We start from the raw sequence: 21,559 nt of genomic DNA on the forward strand, positions 1-21,559 counted from the left end.
TTTGGGATTTGCATAAATGCTGCTAAAAAATTACTTGTGTTTGCAAATAAATCACATTGCTTGTGCATAGTTTTAATACATAAATTGTATTTTCATAAATTAAAATTAAATAATACAAATGTAAATGTTTGAGTGATTATTCTGTAAAAAATTATAATATATATGAACAGAGGCACTGAGGCTGCAGTCCTTAGGCTAGCAAATCACATTGCATTTTATGGTGTGCTTTTTAGTTGAGTCCTGCAATGTGCTACCAAGACAAGAATAGTCCAGGTATTGATACCTGCCATGTGCTTGATATCACCCCCTTCTCTGTTTTTGCACTCCCAGGCAGGCAGCAAAATGGGAAGCCTATTTAGCTTTTATTATTCCACATTATGCAGTTGATTCCATTGGTGAATCAGGAGTTGTGAAAGATTGATTTGAGTTTGCAAATTGGAAAGATGTCTGAAGCTGTTTACTTCATAAGAGCTAGAACTGGTGATGTGTATCACCCAAATTAACAAGTTGCTCAAAAATGGCATTGACTGCAAGTATTCATTAGTGTAGCAAATCCAAAGAATGGATCTCATCCCCCCACTGCAGTTTGAACTGACTTTTTCTCTTTTTTCTGTATGCAGAGCAAACCATGTCCCCAGTGGGAAAATACTAGCCGTAAAGGTATGTTCTTCCAAAAACTGCTTTACAAAAAAGTCCTCTCCTACCCTGCCCCAACCATCAAATTCTTATTTCTGCATTATTTGTCTTGGTGTATGAAAGCAAAACATATACATGTTCAGGCCATAATGCAAAAAGCATCACACATACACATACACATACACACACATACACATAATTATTATTATATTATCGCACCACTACACACTTTTTCTTCCCTTTCTAGGTCACACAAGTAGTCTTGGGAAGTATTTGCATGCATTGGAAAAGTAATGTGTACCGATGAACTGGAAACTGTCAGTTAGAAAATCTCAGATACTGGTGGTGCACCAACCACACTGGCCCAGCTTGTCCATTCTGTTGCTGAAGCCTTCAGCATTCCTAGAATATGTTTTCAAGTGCTTTCTTCATCTTCCTTCTGAAATGGGTCTTCCTTTCCTGCTTCCACTCAGAGACCTCCTGTCTTCCACCATTAAGGCATCAGCATACTCTGGGAGAACAACAAATTCTTCCTAAACTTAAGTTGCTGCTGACCTGGCAAAATTCAAACCCCCATGCTTTGGATTACAGGTTCCATCGGCCCCTGCCAGCACAACTGCTGAAGTCCAAAACATCTTGGGGTGGGGGAGGTGGCACCAGGTTGGCGAAGGCAGTGTTAGACAAATTGCACTGAATTCCCTTTTTGGAATCTACCACTTCCTGGTTGGGAAAAATAAGCCTGATTCTTCTGTTAAACAATGAGGGCTTTGACAGCAAATATTGCCCTGATTTGTGCAAACACACCCACCCCTTACATATCAGAACAGGTGTCATTTTTCAGCAAGCCTTACATGGAGATTATTATCCCAACCTGTATCTGCATTGGACTTGAAATTGTTTTTATCTACTGTATACTTTTTGTGTGAATGTGTTTCTTGTTAAATCAATATATTATGGAAATAAAATAATAAGTGTCTGATCCCAATACTTTCAGTGCCAGTAAATCAAGGTTTATGACTGAAGCACCGACACAGCTTTATCACTTTCTTGCACAGCTGTAGCTACTTAATAGGTTAAGGATAATCACAGCCGTTCATGTGAGTGTGAAGACTGGTGGTTTGGAAGCAAAGCAGGTGTGGACCAGTGTGAGAGCCAGTGGGGTATATTGGTTAAGGACTGGGCGAACCAGATTCAAGTCTGCAACTCAGGCAGGAAGCTCACTAGAAGACAATGGGCCAGTCCCCATGTCATAATCTTAACTTTTTTTCACAGGGCTGTGGTGATAAAATGGGAAGGGAAGGGAAGGAAAGAGAGGAGCCATAATATTTGCATTGAGGGGTTCTAAGAGAAGAGGTGGGGTTTAAATATAATAATAATATAAACACTGACAAGACAACCACTCAAGCCAGGATGCCAGTGAGCTGGTGAGCAGATTAGCTGGCCAGCTGGTGAGCAGATGTGGGCCATCTGAGAGACACTTGATCTGTTACCTGAACGGCAAGTTGCTCAGGCAGAAGTTTCAGGGTACAGGGCCAGAAGGAATCTCATTGGCCTCCTATGTCACCTGACTGCTTGTCGGAGCAGCATCTAAATGCAGCAGAGAAGGGGCCAGCAGCTCTGTCCTCGGACAAGTCCTCATGGTGGCTCAGAGAACAAGATTCCTCTGGCACTCCGGCAGCTAAACCAAGTTGAGGCTGCAGGACCTTAGGCTGGGCATAAGAATGCCATTTGACTTGTTGATTTGGGTATGACAATATATTGAGCCTTGCTTTGTGGAAAGAGGGGAAAGAGTTTGAAAAAATGGGGTGCCAGCAGTTTATACTCCCCCTCCCACTTCAAAACTTTTTCTGTGACTTAAAAAAAAGAGGCAAAATCTATATGAATTAAATATGCAAGAAACTCCTGCTTTGTGGTTTCCTATCAGCTGATGCCTGTGGAACGTGCCCTCTGAACCTTCCTACCTCCTGCGGGAAGCCACACGACGGAGGAGGTAGCATCCCTCCCCTTGCCTTCTGTGTGAGGAGGCTGTGTGCTGTTCTGCAACTCCAGTGTTTCCTTGCTCTTAACCTAGCATTTAAATGGTCCATTTGATTAATCATTTGTATACTGACTATCGTACTCCCAAATTTCCTCTGAGTTGTACATACTGTAAAAGACAATTATGTCACCACAGATTAAATAAGTGAATTAAAATGGAGTTGCAGCTTAATTTGACCTGTGATTTTGCTCTCGTTCCCTTTAGTGGCGTGCACACCATTCCAGCAAATAGATGAAGTCATCCATGACAGCCGGTGATGAATTGCCATCGCTATACTGTATATTTTAATAGCCTCTCACTAATTTAAATTGAGCACCGAGTAAATTATAATTCAGTCACTTGACTGCTTGTATTTAACTTGACAACTCATCCTTATTTGTCCTGGAGGTGTAGGAGAGAAGTGGAGAAAATGGGCTCAGGTATTTCTCATAGGGTTAACCCTTTCCCCTTGCAGTGTTCCGTGTCAAAGCCATTGTAGATAGGAACTTGATTGCTATTTCTGTTGCTGCTGTTATTTAACACAAGGCGGGGCAATCATTTTAGGGCTGGGAGTCATGTTTCCCATTTTAAATTGGGAAATGGGTTACACTCGAACTGTATGAACATGCCCCCTGACCCCTTTCCTTCCTTACCACCCCTTTTCTTGGCACACTTCCGCTCAAATAAATTAATAAAATATATGGGGCCAGAATACAAATGCAGGTCCCAGTATTCAATACCCTTTGTCCATTTCTGTATTTAGAGTAACTAAAATCATGTTTAAAAAATTCATGTAGGTGATTTAGGGCCCAGAGTTACAGTGCAATTCTAAACATGTCTACCCAGAAGTAATTCCTACTGAATTCAAAAAAGCTTACTCCTGGGTAAGGGGGGTTTGGTTTTTATTTTGAGTCAGTGATCCAACAGGAAAATCCTGGCTGCCTGTTTGCTGACATATTTTATATCCTGCACCTTCAACATAATTTTGTATCTCAGGGCAGCCAAGAGAGTAGTCAGAAACAAGAAGTACAATTTAGGTAATAATGTGTGCAAACTAGCTCATTTTAATAGGTGGTAAAATCAAACTGCTCTAAGTTACATGTTTACATTAGCATTTTTTAAAAGCTGGTGGCTAAATGATAGCTGTGAGTTCTCCAGGTGGGCCTCTTTGGGGAGGGCATTCCAAAGGTTTACTTTTAGTGAGCTTGGGGAGTTGAGAAGAACTTGTGCCATGTTGAAATGGGTGGGTTTATGCATGACTGATTCAATATCAAATCAAGCCAGAATTTGGATCTCCTGCAGTTTCCTAGCATCCTCTAAGTTGGCTGCGTGTGGTCCTCAGCCTTACTTACAGTGGGGAAACTGGAAGGAAAGAAGGTAGGCAGAGCAAGACCAAAATGGGGAGGAAAGCCAAAACAGAGGCGGGGGGAAGTCCTCTGTAAGCAATCGGTTCAGACCTCTTGCAAGAACATCTTCCCTTGCAGAGAGAAAGAGAAGATGGTGACAGAGGTGACAAAGAAAGAAGAGAATTTGACCCTGCCCCCCTTGAGCCCTGGTCCTGCCCACTGCTAGCATGTGACCCCTAAGGAAATGCAACCCTTTCCAGAAAACGTTTACTTGCCTCTGTCCTAAAATAATTCTGGCTAAGTCCACAGTGGTGAATGTACCATGATTACTGTTTTGAACTTACTTTGGAGAAAACGGAAACTCCTTAAAATTGCATAGTGGATGTTTCATGTGGCATGCCGTGGCCACAGTTTTTCAGTGGTGCGGCATGAGATGGTGTCATAGTGGCCGATCTCTGCGACAAGCCTTTGCTCGTGAACACATTGCGGCCTGGAGCAATTGGCAGCATTAATGCAATGTTGAGTAAAAGCCATGTGGTAGCCATTTTGTGCGAAGGAGGGCTAAGACCCTTCCATTCTTAAAAATCAATGTGCCTGTAATTCACAGCAGCTCAGGGACTTTCTTCATTTCACGTCTTGGCTGATGCAGCATTTGCCATCCGTGACATCGAATCCAGTCAATATTCGGCTAAAGCTTTTGCAATGGGGGAAGCTGGGTTTCGAGCAGGGTTTTAACAATTGGAAAAGCAATCTCTTTTAGATATGATAGAGGGTTAAATTTTGTTGTTGTTTTAATGGGCAAAATTGATACAGTGTTCCAGCAGGTTACTTTGTTTTAAGCTTTCCACCCTGGAAAAAAAATGTAAGTGAATATTGTTGGCAAATGACTATTGATCTGGAGAAATGTGTTAAATGTTCTCTTGGCAGCCTTTCTATTACAGTTACAATTTAGTTTAGTGAGAGCTTTTATAAATAACCCTAAAGCAAATTCTTGATAGAAACTGGTTATGCTCTTTTTTCTCTGTTTAGACAGACATCAATACTGTAAAATGTAGGTTTAGAAATGGGTTCTTTTTGTGTGTGTGGTGTTTTGTTTTGTTTTTAAATCAGAGGCCATGTTGCTTTCCATTGCCAACCTCATGTATTGTTGGTTGTGTTAATCCTGCAAAATATTATTGAGTCTCAACCAAGTACCAAAATCCTCGGGAGTGTATATTATTATTATTATTATTATTATTATTATTATTATATTTTAATTTATTAATCACTTTCCATGAAACATCCTAAAGCAATTAACGATAAAAATTTCAATAATAAAAACATATGTAAAAACAATTTCACATCCAATACATAAATCTAAATAAAAATCTCTACCTAAAAGGTTTGTTGGAAAATGAAAAACTTCAGTAGGCACCAGAAAGACAATAAATATGGTACCTGTCTGATATGTAATGGTAGGGAGCTCCAGAACACACCATAATTTTATTTAAAATGTGTTGCCACTCCCAGGGTCAGATAAAACTGACTTGGTAGTTGCCTGGTTTTCAACCAGTGTGCCACCCTGAGGTGCCTTGAAGGATGGTCAGGGATAACACGGGCAACACTGGCCGGTAACTTATTAGGTGTGAGCTTTAGTTACTGGTAGCCAAGGTCTTTACAGGTGTTGATCTTCACTTAAAATATCCTATTCTGTTGGCAACAAACTGGCAGTCTGTTGGTGGTAGCCAGTTGACTTGAGCAGGAGTTTTCCGTGCCACCTGAAAAATATATAGGTTTGTTGACAGTGTTCACATGCATTATGTAATGAGATATAATGTTCTGATGCTTACTTTCAGGTGATCCCTTTAGATATTACACTGGAACTTCAAAAGCAGATTATGTCAGAGTTAGAAATTCTTTACAAGGTATAATTTTCTAGCATTTACATTTCGATTCTATGTATAGTGTGTCTTCAACATTGACAGCATTTTTCTCTCTTTCTTCATCTGCAGTGTGATTCGTCCTATATCATAGGATTTTACGGTGCTTTTTTTGTAGAAAACAGGATTTCCCTTTGTACTGAATTCATGGATGGTGAGTGGTGCTTGCATATTCTTGAAAAGCCTCAACTGTTTTTTGTTTTTTGTTTAATGTAATTGGGAAATCAATTTGAACATTTGTGCACATCCTAAAGAAGCACAAAGCGATTCCTAGTACAGATGGTGCAAGATGTCTTTTCCTCTTTTTTTTAGGAGGTATTTTAAAAATAATAACCTTTCACAAGCCTTAACACATCAGGCAGGCGAGAGTCATGATTACTTGATGTTAAGTATGTTACATTTTCCTCAATGGAGCTGCATTGACTTTTTATTGAAAATTTAAATAGAACAGAAGTAAATGCTGCTTTATCTGTTGCTTGATATTTTCAACTTCCATACAATCTGTCTTTACTGACAAAACAGCTGTTCCCGCTTGTAATGTTTCAGTCACCAGCACAGATTTTCCTTTAAATAAGCCTATTAGCTCACCCATTGTCCTGTGTGTTTTCAGCAAGCAGTAGTGGGTTGGGCATGGCAGGATTAAAGAGTTTCAGAGATTTTTTCGCCTGGGTTTCCTTAGCAATCTAACCCCATTGTTCATCCAATTAAAAATGTATCACATGAGCAAGGCAGATGCACCTGAGCAGGTGAGTCAAGCAATTGATTTTGATAGCAGGATATTTCCTCCCTATCCCTGGCAATATCACAAAAGAACTCTGGAGCACTACTCCAGGATTGTGCTTTCCTCTCAGATGATGCAGTGGCTTGGGCCAGCCCTGTAGGTGAACAAGGGGGACCTCACTTTGCTTATTACAGGCTAATACTTTCTTCTGAGTCAATATCTTTACAAGCAAGTTCCTCTCTGTTTTATTTGGTATTAACTATGTTTTGTTTGTTCCTGCAGGGGGCTCTTTGGATGTCTACAGGAAAATTCCAGAACACGTACTGGGAAGAATAGCCGTAGCAGTGAGTACTTTGGGGTTCTATTTTTAATATAATAGTGTTAAATACTTAAATATATATCACAGCTGATATTTGTAGATATAAATAACATAGGAAGATGAGGAGTGGGGGAAGAGTGAGAGTCATGGGGCACCTTGATAGCTAACAAATTTATTATGGTGTGAACTTTTGAGGAGTAGCATTAACTTCATTCTGGACTTCAGTCCACAAAAGCTTTTGCCATGATAAAATCTGTTAGTCTTCAACAGGCCCCAAGACCCTTGGTTGTTTTTGGTGCAACAGACTGCACAACTTCCCCTCTAAAAACGGGGGTGGGAAAAACCTCTTCCTTTTCTAGTATGTGTTGGAGAATCGCAAATAAGTTTGGTTTGTAATTTGTTGGAGCCTAAGAAGTCTGCTTATAAGAAAACACCCTACAAAGTTTCTAAATTATTAATTCTCATGTTGGCGTACTGTAGTCTCTTTAATTTTGTCAGTTTCATCAATTGAAAGTTGTTTTCATAGAGATGTCTGGAAATTGCCATTAAAGTTCAATTTCAGTTTTTGATAATGTTGGAGTACTCTAAACAAATTCTAAAAGCCACATAAAAACCACATGTTTTTCGAACAGCCTAATAGCAATCCTGTTATATATTTTGAAACTAATGTTGCATTCCATTTCACTTGTATCTTATTACATGCTTACCAGGAAGTTTTTGTCAAGTGAAACACACTTGAGAGCCAGTGTGGTGTAGTGGTTAAGAGCGGTAGTCTCGTAATCTGGGGAACCAGGTTCACGTCTCCGCTCCTCCACATGCAACTGCTGGGTGACCTTGGGCCAGTCACGCTTCTTTGAAGTCTCTCAGCCCCACTCACCTCACAGAGTGTTTGTTGTGGGGGGAGGAAGGGAAAGGAGAATGTTAGCCGCTTTGAGACTCCTTAAAGGAAGTGAAAGGCGGGATATCAAATCCAAACTCTTCTTCTTCATCTGCATGTATTTGCACTGTTGATTGTATTCAGTTTCCGGGGGGGGGGGGGTAGGTAGTATATCAGATTGACTTTATAAAAAGTAAATAACTCACATTACAGAGTTTAGGACAGGGTGACCAAGATGGGGTCCTCCAGATGTTGTTGGACTACAATGCCCATCTTTCCTGACCAATGAGCATGCTGGCTGTGACTGATGGGAGTCGGAGTGCAACAATATCCCCCAGTGTAGGGCATAATCAACTTTATACCATCAATTAACATACATTTCTATTGGGTATTTGTGAAAGGTGTTATGCAATTCTACCTCCCATATTTGTTTTGTCTCTTCATAGCAAAACCACTATTGATCTCAACAGCCCTTTTTGTATTTCCTTAGTTTTCTGTGCAAATTCATACTGTTTATCACCAGCATTCAGAGTTACTGTATTTTCCCGTGTATAAGATGCCCCCATGTATAAGACGTCCCCTATTTTGGGGGACTCCAAATTAAGAAAACACCCCTCAGCACTACCCGTGAATAAGATGAGCCAATTTCAAACCCAATTTTTTTGTTAAAAAAACCCTAGTCTTATAAACAGAAAAATACAGTATATGCAGAGGTTGCCATGTAGCTGCCATGGCTAATGGCCCTTGATAGCCTTCCTAAATCTGGTGCCCCCCAGATATTTTGAGCTATAACTCCCATCACCCCCCACTCATCATACTGGCTGAAGCTCTTGAGAGCTGTAGTACAAAACATCTGTAGTCCAGCAGCTTGCAGAAGGCTGCCCTTGATAGACTCATTTTCCATGAATTTACATAATCCTTCTTAAAGCTATCTAAGCCAGCAGCTACCATCTCATGGTAGGAAATTATTTGAGTTTATTAAGCAGTATATAAAGAAGGCCCTTCCTCCTGTGAGTCTTTAATGTATGGCCATGCAGCTTCATTGGGTGACCCCATATTAAACTGTTAGCACAGAAGGAGAAAAGTTCTGCTCTATCCACCCTTTTGCCATGGTTCGTAATTCTATAAACCTTTGCCCTCTTTCTTTTTCTTTTCTTTTTTCCTAAAGTGAGTAGTCCCTAATATTAAGTTATGCACTTGCACAACGTATAGGCATATAACATACAGGTACCCCAATATATAGGACCTAATTCCCCCAGAAGATCAATAATAATTCTGTTTGCTCCATCCATTAGTGTGGTGTACATGAAGGTCCCAGATAGTCTTCTCTCCATGATCCATCCAGAAGCTGCTTCAGCATAGTTGTTGCACTAGTATTAGATCTTATCCCTTCACGCCATGCTGGGGATAATGAGCTGAATTCTCCAAGTCTAAGAAGAGAATGTATCATAATTTTAAAGCCGCAGCCAAGACCAGTTGGAAGGGAGGTGTCATGGGGTAGGGTGCTGCTGAACAATTGCTAAATCTGAAGCAGGCTTTGATAATTTAAGTGGTTTAAAGCAGAACAAAAAGTTATTCTAAAATGTACCATTTAATTAAATGCCTGTTTTCCACACTCATTATACATCAAGCTGACAACTGAAATCCTTTAATCTGATGCAGGCAGCTATTTAGGCTCCTTTCATTGTAATTCGCAGCTCAGCTTCATTCTCTCCACTTTAGCTGCATGTGCAAAGAGCATCTTTTAATCTGATGCTATCGCTTTGGAGCACTTGCAGATGGGCTTGTTTTTTCAGACTCGGCATGGTTCGCTTCTAACACACACACATGCACATACTGCTTTGGTGAGAGTAAAAGTGTTTCACTTTTGCAGTCCAGAGGATTTGCACGATCTTATTAAATAACATTCATTTCTATAGTTCACTGTAAATTACAAATACTTTCTCCTCCTAGGCCAGTGTTTCCCAACCTTTTTTGGGCAAAGGCACACTTGTTTCATGAAAAAAATATCAAGGCACACCACCATTACAGCCCCGTGACATCAGCGCGCAGCGTCACGCCGGGAGGGACATGAATTGCTAGCAAATTACATAATCACCTCCTTGAGGGCTGGCTCATCTTCTCCGAAGGCAGAACCCCATTAATTAACAGCACAGACTCACACCATAGCCAAGACGAGGGGGGAAAACCTCAGTCATGCACAGTCATGCACATGTGGGGGCTAAATGAGGACGAAGACCGGGCAGAGAGCAGGGTTCAAATCACCCCACCTGGCCAGGACAATCCCTGGGTGCTCCCTTGGGCCACTCGCCTGACCCACCTCGCAGGGCTGTTGTTGCGAGGATAACACGGGGAGAACCACGCGCGCCCCCGGGAGCTCCTTGGAGGAGAAAGCGGGCGATGAATGCAATGCACGAAATATATGAGAGGCGACCAGGTTTTGCAGGTGAGGGGCCCCCGCCAGCCTCCGCTTCCAACACCCGGCGCAACGACGCCGAAGTTTCCCCCCGGGCTTGGCTCGGGGAGCAGCGCTGCTCCCCCCCTGGCTCCCCTTCGCCCTCCCGGCTCTCTCTGCCGCCCACTGGGGACCCCCCTCACCTGCCAAGTCCGGAGCGCCGGTGGAAGTTGCATGCATGCATGCAGGGCGCCGCGTTGCCATTGCATTGCACTGCACTCCATGCAACGCATGCATTGCCTTGCACGCACGCCAAGGGGTCTCCCCGCGGTCCGATGCGTCCCCTCCGGCGCGGATGCAGCATTGCAAAAATAACCCCCCCCCGACGCAGCCCTACCTGGGGGGCAGCCTCCGCCTCCGCCGCTCCGCCTCCGCGGGGATCCCCGGCCTCCATCCTGCCGCCCGATCTCCGCGGGGGCGCAGGCAGGCTGCGCGGGGTCTGCGCGGAAGAGCCCCTGCCTGCCCGGCCGCCGCTGCCGCACTCATTCCATGGCCGGGAGAAGAGCGCTTCAAACAAAACGCCCGGCCCGCCAGGCCACGCTGGGAAACGTAGTTTGCGCACCCCGCGCGGGAGCGGAGCCCAAGGGCGAGGGGACTACGGATCCCGGCAGCCCCCGCACCGGGGACGGAGGGGGAGAGGCCGGGTGCAGGGATGGAGGGACGGGTGGGCGAGCGAGTGAGTGAGTGGCAGCCGCCAAGCCTTGGCCGAGAGCCAGGAAGGGCCTCCCCGGAGGAGGAGGAGGAGGAGGGAGGCGCAGAGCGGGAGGGAGGGAGGGAACCCCAGGGGTCATCTAGTGACGGCGCCCCAATCGAAAATTTGACTTTAAAAAAAAAATAATCTTTCAATTTTTTAATTTTTCCCGCGGCACACCAGGCAACATCTCGCGGCACACTACTGTGCCGCGGAACAGTGGTTGGGAAACACTGTCCTAGGCATTTAGCCTGACAACAAGCATTCTGGAGTAGCATCTTCAAACAGTTTTTCCAGAAAAGGAACATGTGCTGTGTCCAAGGCCACGCAGTGGATTCATGGCCAAACTAAAATCAAATTTTTGCATGATTTCTGAAAACCTGACTTTGAGTGATTGATCTAAGAAATCTTAAGTCTCTAGTTCAGTCCAACCCTTTTGGGTCCATGGAAACATCTGCAAACAGGCGAAATTGGTGCATTCCACCCCTCACTCAACCTAGCACACACCACAATCTAGTTTACTATCTCCAATAAATGCTACTTTCACAATTAATTTCAGCAGCATTGGGGTACAGGACCCTGGAGGCACCAGGGAAGACTTGTGCAGGTGAGCCTGCAAGTCTGGAGGTGTGCATGGGGCAGCCAGGGCTATGTGATAAGAACCTTAAAAAAAACTCAGCCATTCAGCAGAGAAGGTGGAGAAAGAGTGTGTGTGTTATGAATTATGCTACTCCTGCTACTCCTGAACTCCTGACTACAGCGGTACCTTGGGTTACAGACGCTTCAGGTTACAGACGCTTCAGGTTACAGACTCCGCTAACCCAGAAATAGTACCTCGGGTTAAGAATTTTGCTTCAGGATGAGAACAGAAATCATGCGGCAGCGGCATGTCAGCAGCTGGAGGCCCCATTAGCTAAAGTGGTGCTTCAGGTTAAGAACAGTTTCAGGTTAAGAATGGACCTCCAGAACGCATTAAGTTCTTAACCAGAGCTACTACGGTATTGGATTGGGGAGGGGAACTGCATGTGTAGTGTCTGTCCAGATACAGGATTTCCCCTTTAGCTGGGGATATGATTGCAGAAGCTCTCCAGTTGGATCAGATCAAATGTCTTGCTGGTGCCTTTAAGGGGTCACGGTTAAGTATCAACTTGCCAATATATTTTTGTGTGTTTTTCTGTCCCTTGTCCCAATTCCTTATATTCAACTGCATCCTTTCTTTAACAAATTCAGTTTAAGAAAAACTTGAACTGAATTTGCACAAGTGAATGTGATGGTCTTGCTCCTGCTCTGTAAAACATGGATGGAATCCACCGTACACAGCCTTTCCACCTGTTAGTTCTTGGTGCTAGACTTAAAAACAATCTTTCAGTTGCAACCAGAAGACAAGGCCAGTGCTGTACCAAAGCTAAGACAGGGCTACCAAATATTCCCAGACTGCCTTTTGCTCGTAACTTCACATTTTTATTTTTATTTCCATTCCCGAAGCAATAACACAATGCACTGTATTTTGAGTGCTAATGTTGATTGAAGCTTTTTTTTCCCTGCAAAAGATGTGCACTTAAGCTGTCAAGAGAGTGAGTGATTGATGGCCGATCTAACTACTATTTGTGTCAAGGCTTTGTCAAGTCATTGTTGTCAAATGCTGCTTTACTGAATATCACAATATCTTCTGGAGTATTCAGTCAAAATGAATTCTATGCCACCATCTCTTTGATATAATGCTCAATACCTTGCGTCTACATTCTGAACCGGGAAATGGCCTTTTATTCAGTGTAAATGAATAGCTGTGATTCCTGATCAATGTACAAAGGGTTACAGGGCATTGTTGGATCTGTAGTTGTGAAATGTTCTTTTTTTAAAAAAAGAAAAAGTTGAAATGAAAAATCTGCTTGGTTAAGAGTGTGCTTTTTATAAGTATTTATTCAGCAGACATGCTTTGGTACAAAAGCTCTTAATGAACTAATATTTGGTTTTTTTGTCACCCTGGATGTAAAATATTATTATTATTAATTAAAAATCCAAAATTAAAAATTCAAAAATGAACAGCAATATGCATTTACATTTAGTGTAGCCTCCACTCCTTGACGTGTTGTTACAGTATATGTACAGTGAAAAACAAAGATGCTTAGCCACCTCTTATAGGACAGGATATAACTGATTTCCCTCCCGACTTGTACCCCATTTCTGCTGTAGTTTTGTGTACACTCAGCTTGAAAACATGTGGACAGTTTCTAGTATTCGTCTTCTGCCATAAGGACTAGTCCCTTATTCACTTTTTAAAATAAAAGATTTTCAGAATTCTAAGGAAGCAACTTTTATTAGTTCTAAGAATTAAAATTTTGTTGTTTTTGAGACTTTGTCAGCGGCACATTTGAATCAGGAAGATGAATGCAAATGTGTAGAATAGCTAGCAGAATTTTGCAAGAAAGATGTTCCATGTTAAAATGCTGACCCAACAGAAAGGAGGCAACAAAAAAATCAGGTTTTTAGGGTGTCATTCTAGACAAGGCTTTATAAAATTTGCAAGGTATTTGAAAGCAATGGTACAGATTTAGGAATGAAATTTACAGGGCTAAGGAAGTAAGAAGTTCCACACCCTGTCCGTTTAAATTCCTTAGCTATTGATTGGATTGGCTCTATATAGAAAGACAAGAAGAAATGCATTTTTTCTAGGCATGTGCTTTGAGATGCTTTTTATTACAGGGTGTGCATAAATATCGATCACACAAGGGCCCCTTTTCTGTGGCTTCTTCACACTCCATTACAGGAATTCCAGTAAAGCTTGGAATGTACTACCACAAGATATAGCAAAGGTGATTAACTTTTAAAAAGCTATTAGTGGCTGATAATTTTGATCCTCAAAGGGAGGGAAAATATATAAAGTACACATTGATACATTTCCTCAAAGGTGGCCAAAATCTGACTTCTTTTGGTTGTGATTTTTATATCATGGTAGATTCCAGTTTCAACTCTAGAAAATGAAAATCCATACCTTCAAGCATTCCTTTCTCTCTCCTGTTTGCAGGTTGTTAAAGGCCTTACATATTTATGGAGTTTAAAAATTTTACATAGAGGTGAGTTGTGGATTTGTTTTTGCATTTTTCCAGTGCATATAATCGTTTAGTTTCATAAAAGGAATCACTATGATGTATTCAAGATTAACAGGTTTCTGGTAGAATGGAGGGGTTTTTTAAGGGAGCAACCTACTTCATCTGTTGCATAAAGTTAACATTTGGCTTGGTGCATATAAGCACAGTCTGGGATGGGATTCAGGGTTTTGGAACATAGCTGAAAATTGTGGGAGTGGAAATAGCTGATGATGGCTGAAATATTATAAATATCATCCAAAGCAAATGAAAAGCAGTTTACATTTTGATATTTCTCTGGCCATGCACCCATCAAGAATAATTTCTCAGAGTAGTATGTGAGCCATAGAGTTGTGATTTGGCACCTCACAACAGCTGTTCAGGCCCCAGTCTTGTAGTTCGTTGTTCCCTGCTTTAGAGCTGATTGGCTCCTTCTGGGTAAAGACCAGCACCAGCACCTCCCAAATGGATGTCCCACCTGATGTACAGGTGAGAAGTATGGCAGATGCATCCCATGGTGACAAACTTCTCTTGCTGAGGTTTCAGCTTGGCCTTTTCAACTGAAGCACCCCAATCTGCCATCAGTGGCTGATATGCATAATGAAAACTATCCAGTGTGAACCCTCAAACTGCAGATTTTGCAGAGCAGAGATAATCCTACTGATGCAGCCATCCAGTCTTTAAATGAGCTAATTTGTGAACCCACCCTTGAGCTCTTAGAATAGCCAGCAACCTCCAGAGGGAGCAGGCGACCAGGGTCAGAACAGCAGCAACAATTTGTCTGCTGTTACTGCTAATGCACAGGGGGTGGTGAAACATACATTCATATGTATATGTAGATATGTGTTGCTGCTGATAATTATCTCTTAGCAATTCACATCTCAAACAGGGTTTTGTATTTCTCAGTTTCCTTGAACTTTGGAATTCTGCACTCTAATGCTTGCATGCAATTCAAGAGGAGAGGGTGGCTTTTGTTTTTAAAAAATATTTCGAATAAAATGGATTTTTAAAATATCTATTTGGTATTGAATAAGGCAACTGCATTCAACTTCTTGACCCTCTCCTTGACATTTTTGTAACAGCTAGAAAAGAGTTGCCCACATGCCATTTATCCAGTAGCCTGGTAAAAAATAGCTCAGATGGAGGTGGAATGAAAAGGCATCTGTTCATCCTCCATAAGGCTTGTCTCATATAAATAATTGGTATTAAGGAAACACTTGTGATGATGGGCACATAATGTTCCATTTTGGCTCTTGTTTAAATTCTTCCACATTCAAAATGGAAGTATTAATCACAAAACAGATGCTTTGGGAAAACATTGCGCGCGCGCGCACACACACACACACACACACACACACACACAGTGCTTTCTCTAGGTTTATTTATTTTTTGAAGAAATAAAGGTGCATTTTTTAAAAATTCCAATAAAAATTGTGGTAGATACTATGTTGCCTGGTTGGTTTTCCGCAATTAATGAAGAGTCTTGTCGCACCTAAAAGGCTAGCAATTTTTATTGTGGCAATGTATTAGTCTTTTAAGGTACCACAATACTCTCTGTTGATTAATGCTTCTCCTCTGGAAATTGTTTCCACTATCTGTCTGTTTTGAAGATTTAGAGAAATCTCACTCTAGAGCAGAGATGGCAAAACACGCACCCTACCAAAGAGCTTATACAACTGCAGTCCTCCATGCCATGCATTTAACTTAGAGGTGGGGACCTTTTTCAGCCTGAGAGCTGATTTACCTTCTGGGCAAGCTTCAGAAAGCCAAATGCACATGTGAGTGGGTTCAAGGGGGAAACTGGGTCCAGTGACTAATGCAAATTATAAGGTCTGACTCAGCAGATAAGATTGGGTTGGGTGTTTTGTTGTTGTTGTTGTTGTTGTTGTTGTTGTTGTTGTTTTGGTTTTTTGGTTTTTTGGTGTGTGTTTTTTGCAAGGCATAGCCTCAGAACAACAAGAAAAGCTCTTAGACATTAATTGGTACATAATACGATCAAAATATGAGTCCCATATGAGTGTGGATGAGCCCTAAGCTTGCAAGCACAGATGTGTGTGTGTTTCAAATAAACTTAGTACAGCAGCCAGAAAACTTTTATGTCTCTTTATAAATGATAAGCTATATATAGTAAGCTATATTTAATGAAGTGTGAATGCTGTATGGCTTTGCTTCCTTATCATGTGTTGCTGTCCCCTTACAGATGTGAAGCCCTCAAATATGTTGGTGAATACAAGAGGCCAAGTCAAGTTATGTGACTTTGGGGTCAGCACACAGGTACCTTCATTTCTTCTGCCCTTTCATCTATATCCCTCCTGTTAGCTTGTGTTTTCCAAACTGGCCACAAGACAAGCAGAGCCCCTTGCAAGCAAGCTTGGCTCTGCTGGGAATGGGGGATTCATCCCTTTTTTTTTTTAATCTCCTGGTGACTTTTCTTCATCAGAATATGATTGTTCATTGTTTAATGACAGTAAAAACTGCTGATATTGTAATTACTACTTACGAATAGCAAACTTCATTGATATGCAGCTTGGCTCTGAAAGCGTTTGGATCAAACAAAAGGGAGGGCAGAGCGGGAGGATCGCCTGGGGAGCCCAACTGGCCCACAGTAAAAATTAATATTGGGAGCAACAATGGTGGTGGGCTTCAACAATGTGCAGCACAAATTTTAATTAATTTCCATTTTGGGCTTCCCTTGAGAACCTCTGTGATACTGACCCATGAGCTTGCTGCAGTGTTGAATTGAATTGCAGCCACCTTTCCTCCCAGCCAAACATGAGGACCAAAGAGAAGGTCACTGCTGTATTATACGTTGTCAAAGTCTGTTGTCCCTCCAGCATATTTAGTGTTCATTCCAGCCTGATAATGAAGGTGGCTTTATTCACATCTTGAGCCAGCTGACAGTGGGGGGAGGAGGACGGCTGACTGGATGTGCTGAAAATAAAATAAAATAAAACCCTCCTTCCAATTGACTATTTATATCCAACTGGTTGGTGGAGCACTAAAATCTCTAAGCATCCTGTTTAAAAGAGAATTGTCTTTAAGGTTATCTGCCATAAAGTGAAATACTGTGGTTGTTTTAAATTAGGGCTCTTGTTCAAAAGGAAAGAGAGATTTAATCATTTTTAATGCCTTCACAGGCAAATTTGTTTCCTCACACACACATACACACTTTATATAATTTTTAGCTGATTTATACATGGAATGATTGTAGGTTAAATGAGGAATAATTGCCCGTTTTATTCCCACATTATCTTTATATGGCTCTAACAGGCTGTTTTGTCTGATAGCTGGTGAATTCCATAGCCAAGACGTATGTCGGGACAAATGCTTATATGGCGGTAAGTAAATGTATGCAGATACTTCTGTTGCAGACAAATAGCCTTTAGTGGGCTGCTCAATTTTGTCTGCAGTTTTTAGTTCGGGTGCTGTTACTTCTACTGTTAGGTGTCTTAAGTCTTTCTTAGTAAACAGATATGGAAATAAGGAAACTGTGTGTTTTTTAATGTGACATGAGGAATAGTAATATAGAAAGCTAAAGTGCACATACCAAACTCCTGTGCCTGCAAGGTCAACTCATTCCCTTTGACAGATGAGGCAGCTCTGTGAGTGTACCCCATAACAAATGGGAAGCCCCATGTGCACCGGGGGTTTGGGTGTGCAGAGAAGGAGCATGTGTGGTTTATGAGAGATCCATCTAATTTGGGGGGATTTGGGTTCAGTTCTGTGCTCCACCATGAAGGCCCTGTCCGCTTCTTCAGTGTAACTCGGAGTTGTAAAAATAATGGGGAAAGTGATACAGAAATAATAGAACATTAACCCAATGATTCTTGGTTGATTCTTTTGAAGCTCTTGGGTAGGGGTAAATGCCACATGTGGGCTGTGGCCATAAAGAAAGGCAAGAGGGTGGGTGTGGATTGTAATTCTTGGCTTGCTACTGTTAAAGAGTCTCTAGGACCTTGATAGGAAACCTCACAGGCTAAGTGAGTGCTTTCCTGGTAAGCTTTTTTGGTGCTCTTTAGGTACTAAAGAGAACAGAAGTGTGAGAGATCAGCCTCTGCAAGTGGCCGGCAGCATAAAGCCTGTGGATTAGCCTTTTTGCTCTTGGCTGGTCAGCTGTAACAGTTGTTCCTGCCTTCTGGTGTTCATGCTCAGGTGCAGCCATCCTCTGGCTGAAGCTGATGGGAGTTATAGTCCTAAACAGCTGGAGGGCACCAGGTTGGGGAACATTATTCTAGTGCATGCCCTCATTCCGTTCCTATCTCTGATATATAGTTCAGTGTTCCAGGCATCTTGAGAATAGAGGTTATGAATATGTGACTTTTAATGGTGCTTGGGCATGTGCACAGGTTGGGTGTGCTCAAATGCTAGTCCAAATGATAGAGACTGGCCTCTGCCATTCTGGGACCCTGCCTGCACCACAGATGAAGGTGGTTCGTTGGGTTTGCCAAATGCCTTGAGCGCAGGCTCCCCCTTTGCAGGAGCGATGTCATTGCTGGCACTCCATTGCCTTCACCTTTCTGCTTAAAGAGGAAAGATTTCCTGCACTCTAAGCAGGAATATGCGTCATCTTGAATTGTGAATACTGCAGATACTATTTTTTCTTTCTTTTGCAATCATTGATTCACTTCACATTTTTCTAGCAAATGTATTTGGATCACTTAACCTCCTAAAGTACAGAATGGCAAATACGTAAAAGGGCTTTAAAGGTATTGCTTTTGATAAGTCCAGCTTGCCGGTTGCCACATCCCTATCTCCTCAAAAGCTGGAACACTCTGATTTAAGCAGTGGGAGGACTTCAAACAAATTATTCTACCCAACTCCAGCTTTTCTTCTGGATGACTTTAAATAGCTGTAATAATTAAATTGTATTATTCCTTTTAATGTACAAACCTCGATTACACATCTATTTCCCAGGTGTGCATTAAAGAAATTACTTCTTTTCTTATTGTTTACGGATGACTGTGATGCATCCATCTGTTAATTGAAAAAAGTGAGGATTAAAGCTGTAAGATGTTTTGTCAGTTCTTCTGTTAGGACTGCTTTGCTGCTTGAATGAATTTGTTTCCAGTCATCAGATTTTTTTTTATTTTTGGGGGGGGTGTAATCTTGAAAGAAAGGGGGGATGCATATAACACTAGGAACGAAGAGAGGGACAGAACTGTATCCTGTTCCATCTGGTGCACAGGAGATGAGCTGGACAGATGTAACTGTTTTGTGGGCTCCTTATAGCGCCTTTGTTGTTTGGAGGGCTGACATGGGGCTGAGCAGAATGCAAACAGCGGAAGCCAATTGACTTGGTCTCAAACTAAGAAGAGCTTGTAACACAAAACAGATGCAACAGTCCCCACATATGTCTAAGCTTAACTTTGTGAAATTTATGCCAGGAGTAGCTTACCTTGGATAAACACACACACACACTTTCCCAAAGAGTTGAGCAGCAGCTTTTTCTTGTTAGTAAAGTTTCTGCGCCTTTGTTAGTGAAGGAAATTGTCCTTCCCTCACCCACTGCTTCAAGCTCTCTGCTCGAGGTGTTCAGAGGGGCACCTTTAGTGGTGGATCAGGTGTCTCATGGCTGGCCTTCTGTCACCTGGCGTGGAAGCAGCTCAGAAACATTGCCTCAAGATGTCAAGGATGCTTTTGCCCTCCCTCTGGCCTTTCAGCTGTGATGCTGGCAGCTCACTGTAACAAATTTGCAAGCTGGTGCCTAAGCAACATGGCTGTATGGATACTGCGATACCAGTTCCTACCTGGAATCAATCTTCTTCTTAATAGAATGATTGTTGCTTAAAATTATACTGTGAAAAAAGGTTAAAGGCAGACAAATCCCTACCCTAACAGCTTCAGATCTGAAGCAGGGATGGCAACCTGACAGTTTGATCTGCCCACAGAGCCATTCTGTTTGTTCCCTAGTGGGAACCAAATTTCAATCAAGGTATGGAGGAAAACGTGCCAGTAATTCAGCTTGCGAGTAATAACAATAAAAAATCCTCCAAAGTTGAGTGGCAGAGATTCCAAAAACCTGTGGGTACTGCTTTATTCTATATAATTCTGTGTCCATGCTATTCAAATTGTGTGCTAAGGAAAGCTATGAATGAGGCAAATTGAGCATATTTGCATAATTTATTCTGTGATTTTTAAAATTATTTTGCATAATTTATTCTACTACTTCTAAGTTACAGAGAAGAGCAAGGGATAGGCAGACCACTGAAATATTGTGCTCTGTCCAAACTGGCATTGCTTAGCAAGTGTTTGCAGCCATAAAGGCTAGGAACTTAACTGTTTTTAACGGAGGTTTTTAGGAAGTGAAATTCTGCAGCGCTATTACATTCTGCGCTCTTCCCCCTTTTGCTGCTCCTATAAAATTGCAGCACACATGTGTACTTATGCAGATTTGATGGCATTTCAGCTGACATAGCTGTCTGAAACCGCTCTGAGAAGATTAGAAAGGAGAAAGTGAAGTGCTTTTTGAGAGTAATTTATGGACTTCTGAAATGTTTGTTACCAGAACTGGCCTAACATGAGCCTTACCAAGGTTGCCTCTGTACATGACAGAGGGGACATTATTGCCTGTCTGGAGAGCCTGGTGGCTGCCCTCAGTGGCAGGTTGCACAAACTGAGGGGAGAGAAGCAGACCTGGGAGCTCTCTGGAGGGCAGAAGCTGGAATTGGCTCTCCAGGATTAAGTGCCTGTAGTTCCCTCCCCTTACTAGCTTTTCATAAAACCATAAGAATATCCCTATTGGATCAGGCTGAAGCAGGCCTCTAGTCCAGCATCCTGTTCTCAGATTGGCCAACCAGATGCTGCAATGGGAGACCTGCCAGCAGGACCTGAGAGTGCAGCAGCACTCTCCCCACTTGTGGTTCCCAGTAACAGGTATTTAGAGGCATACTGCCTCTGACAGTGGAGGGATCTAGAGTCTGACCTCCCAGACCCCCAGTTCAAGCCCTACAGTCCATGATAAGCTCAGGACAGGAAAGGCTCACCTTTCCAGAACACCGCTACTGCTTTGCCTTTGTTCATAGGGACTCAGCTCAGAAGTGCTATGGTCTGTTCTCTGCATGTGCTTTGCTTCTGGGAGAATTCTGCTCTCTGTACTGTCTAGAAGGCTGAGTCTTAAAGACCATTTAGGCCATTGTGTCTGTGTTTTTTACTTAACGTTTACTTGGCGCTAAAAGCTCCTGACCTGGGATTAGCAGCTGAGAGGAAGCATCCTTGAGCACGTTCGACTGGCACTAATTTGGGTGCGTTTGTTTTCTCTAAAGGCTTCTGGGTTATTATAGAGTGGAGGGGGAAAGGAGTTGTGCAAGGTGCCTGAACTAGACAGGTGCATTAACAGCACAGTGGGAAAGAGAGTCTTGTCGAGTCTTTTTATTGTTGCATTTCACACTGTACTTGACCTTGGCAATACTTAGAGCACAGCTTTTGAGTAAAAGAGCTGGCTGGCTATTTTGCGTTCCTTGCTGTCTCGAGCGGTATTAAACTTGCTGCTAAT

At 42.3% G+C, this 21,559-nt stretch overlaps 1 protein-coding gene across 5 annotated transcripts in view; it reads left to right on the plus strand.

Annotated features, from left to right (window-relative positions):
• Nucleotides 1-21,559, plus strand: part of MAP2K5 (mitogen-activated protein kinase kinase 5) — a 126,976-nt gene that overhangs the window by 39,715 nt on the left and 65,702 nt on the right. For all 5 annotated transcript variants that reach the window (XM_028707251.2, XM_077919055.1, XM_028707248.2 and 2 more), the window contains exons 9-15: nucleotides 621-660; nucleotides 5,835-5,903; nucleotides 5,991-6,072; nucleotides 6,922-6,983; nucleotides 14,007-14,055; nucleotides 16,268-16,341; nucleotides 17,355-17,405. In XM_028707251.2, coding sequence (XP_028563084.1) covers nucleotides 621-660; nucleotides 5,835-5,903; nucleotides 5,991-6,072; nucleotides 6,922-6,983; nucleotides 14,007-14,055; nucleotides 16,268-16,341; nucleotides 17,355-17,405 — 427 coding nt within the window. The remainder of the gene's footprint in view (nucleotides 1-620; nucleotides 661-5,834; nucleotides 5,904-5,990; nucleotides 6,073-6,921; nucleotides 6,984-14,006; nucleotides 14,056-16,267; nucleotides 16,342-17,354; nucleotides 17,406-21,559) is intronic.

This window comes from Podarcis muralis, chromosome 14 (genome assembly GCF_964188315.1).
Source record: "Podarcis muralis chromosome 14, rPodMur119.hap1.1, whole genome shotgun sequence".
Lineage (NCBI taxonomy): Eukaryota > Metazoa > Chordata > Lepidosauria > Squamata > Lacertidae > Podarcis > Podarcis muralis.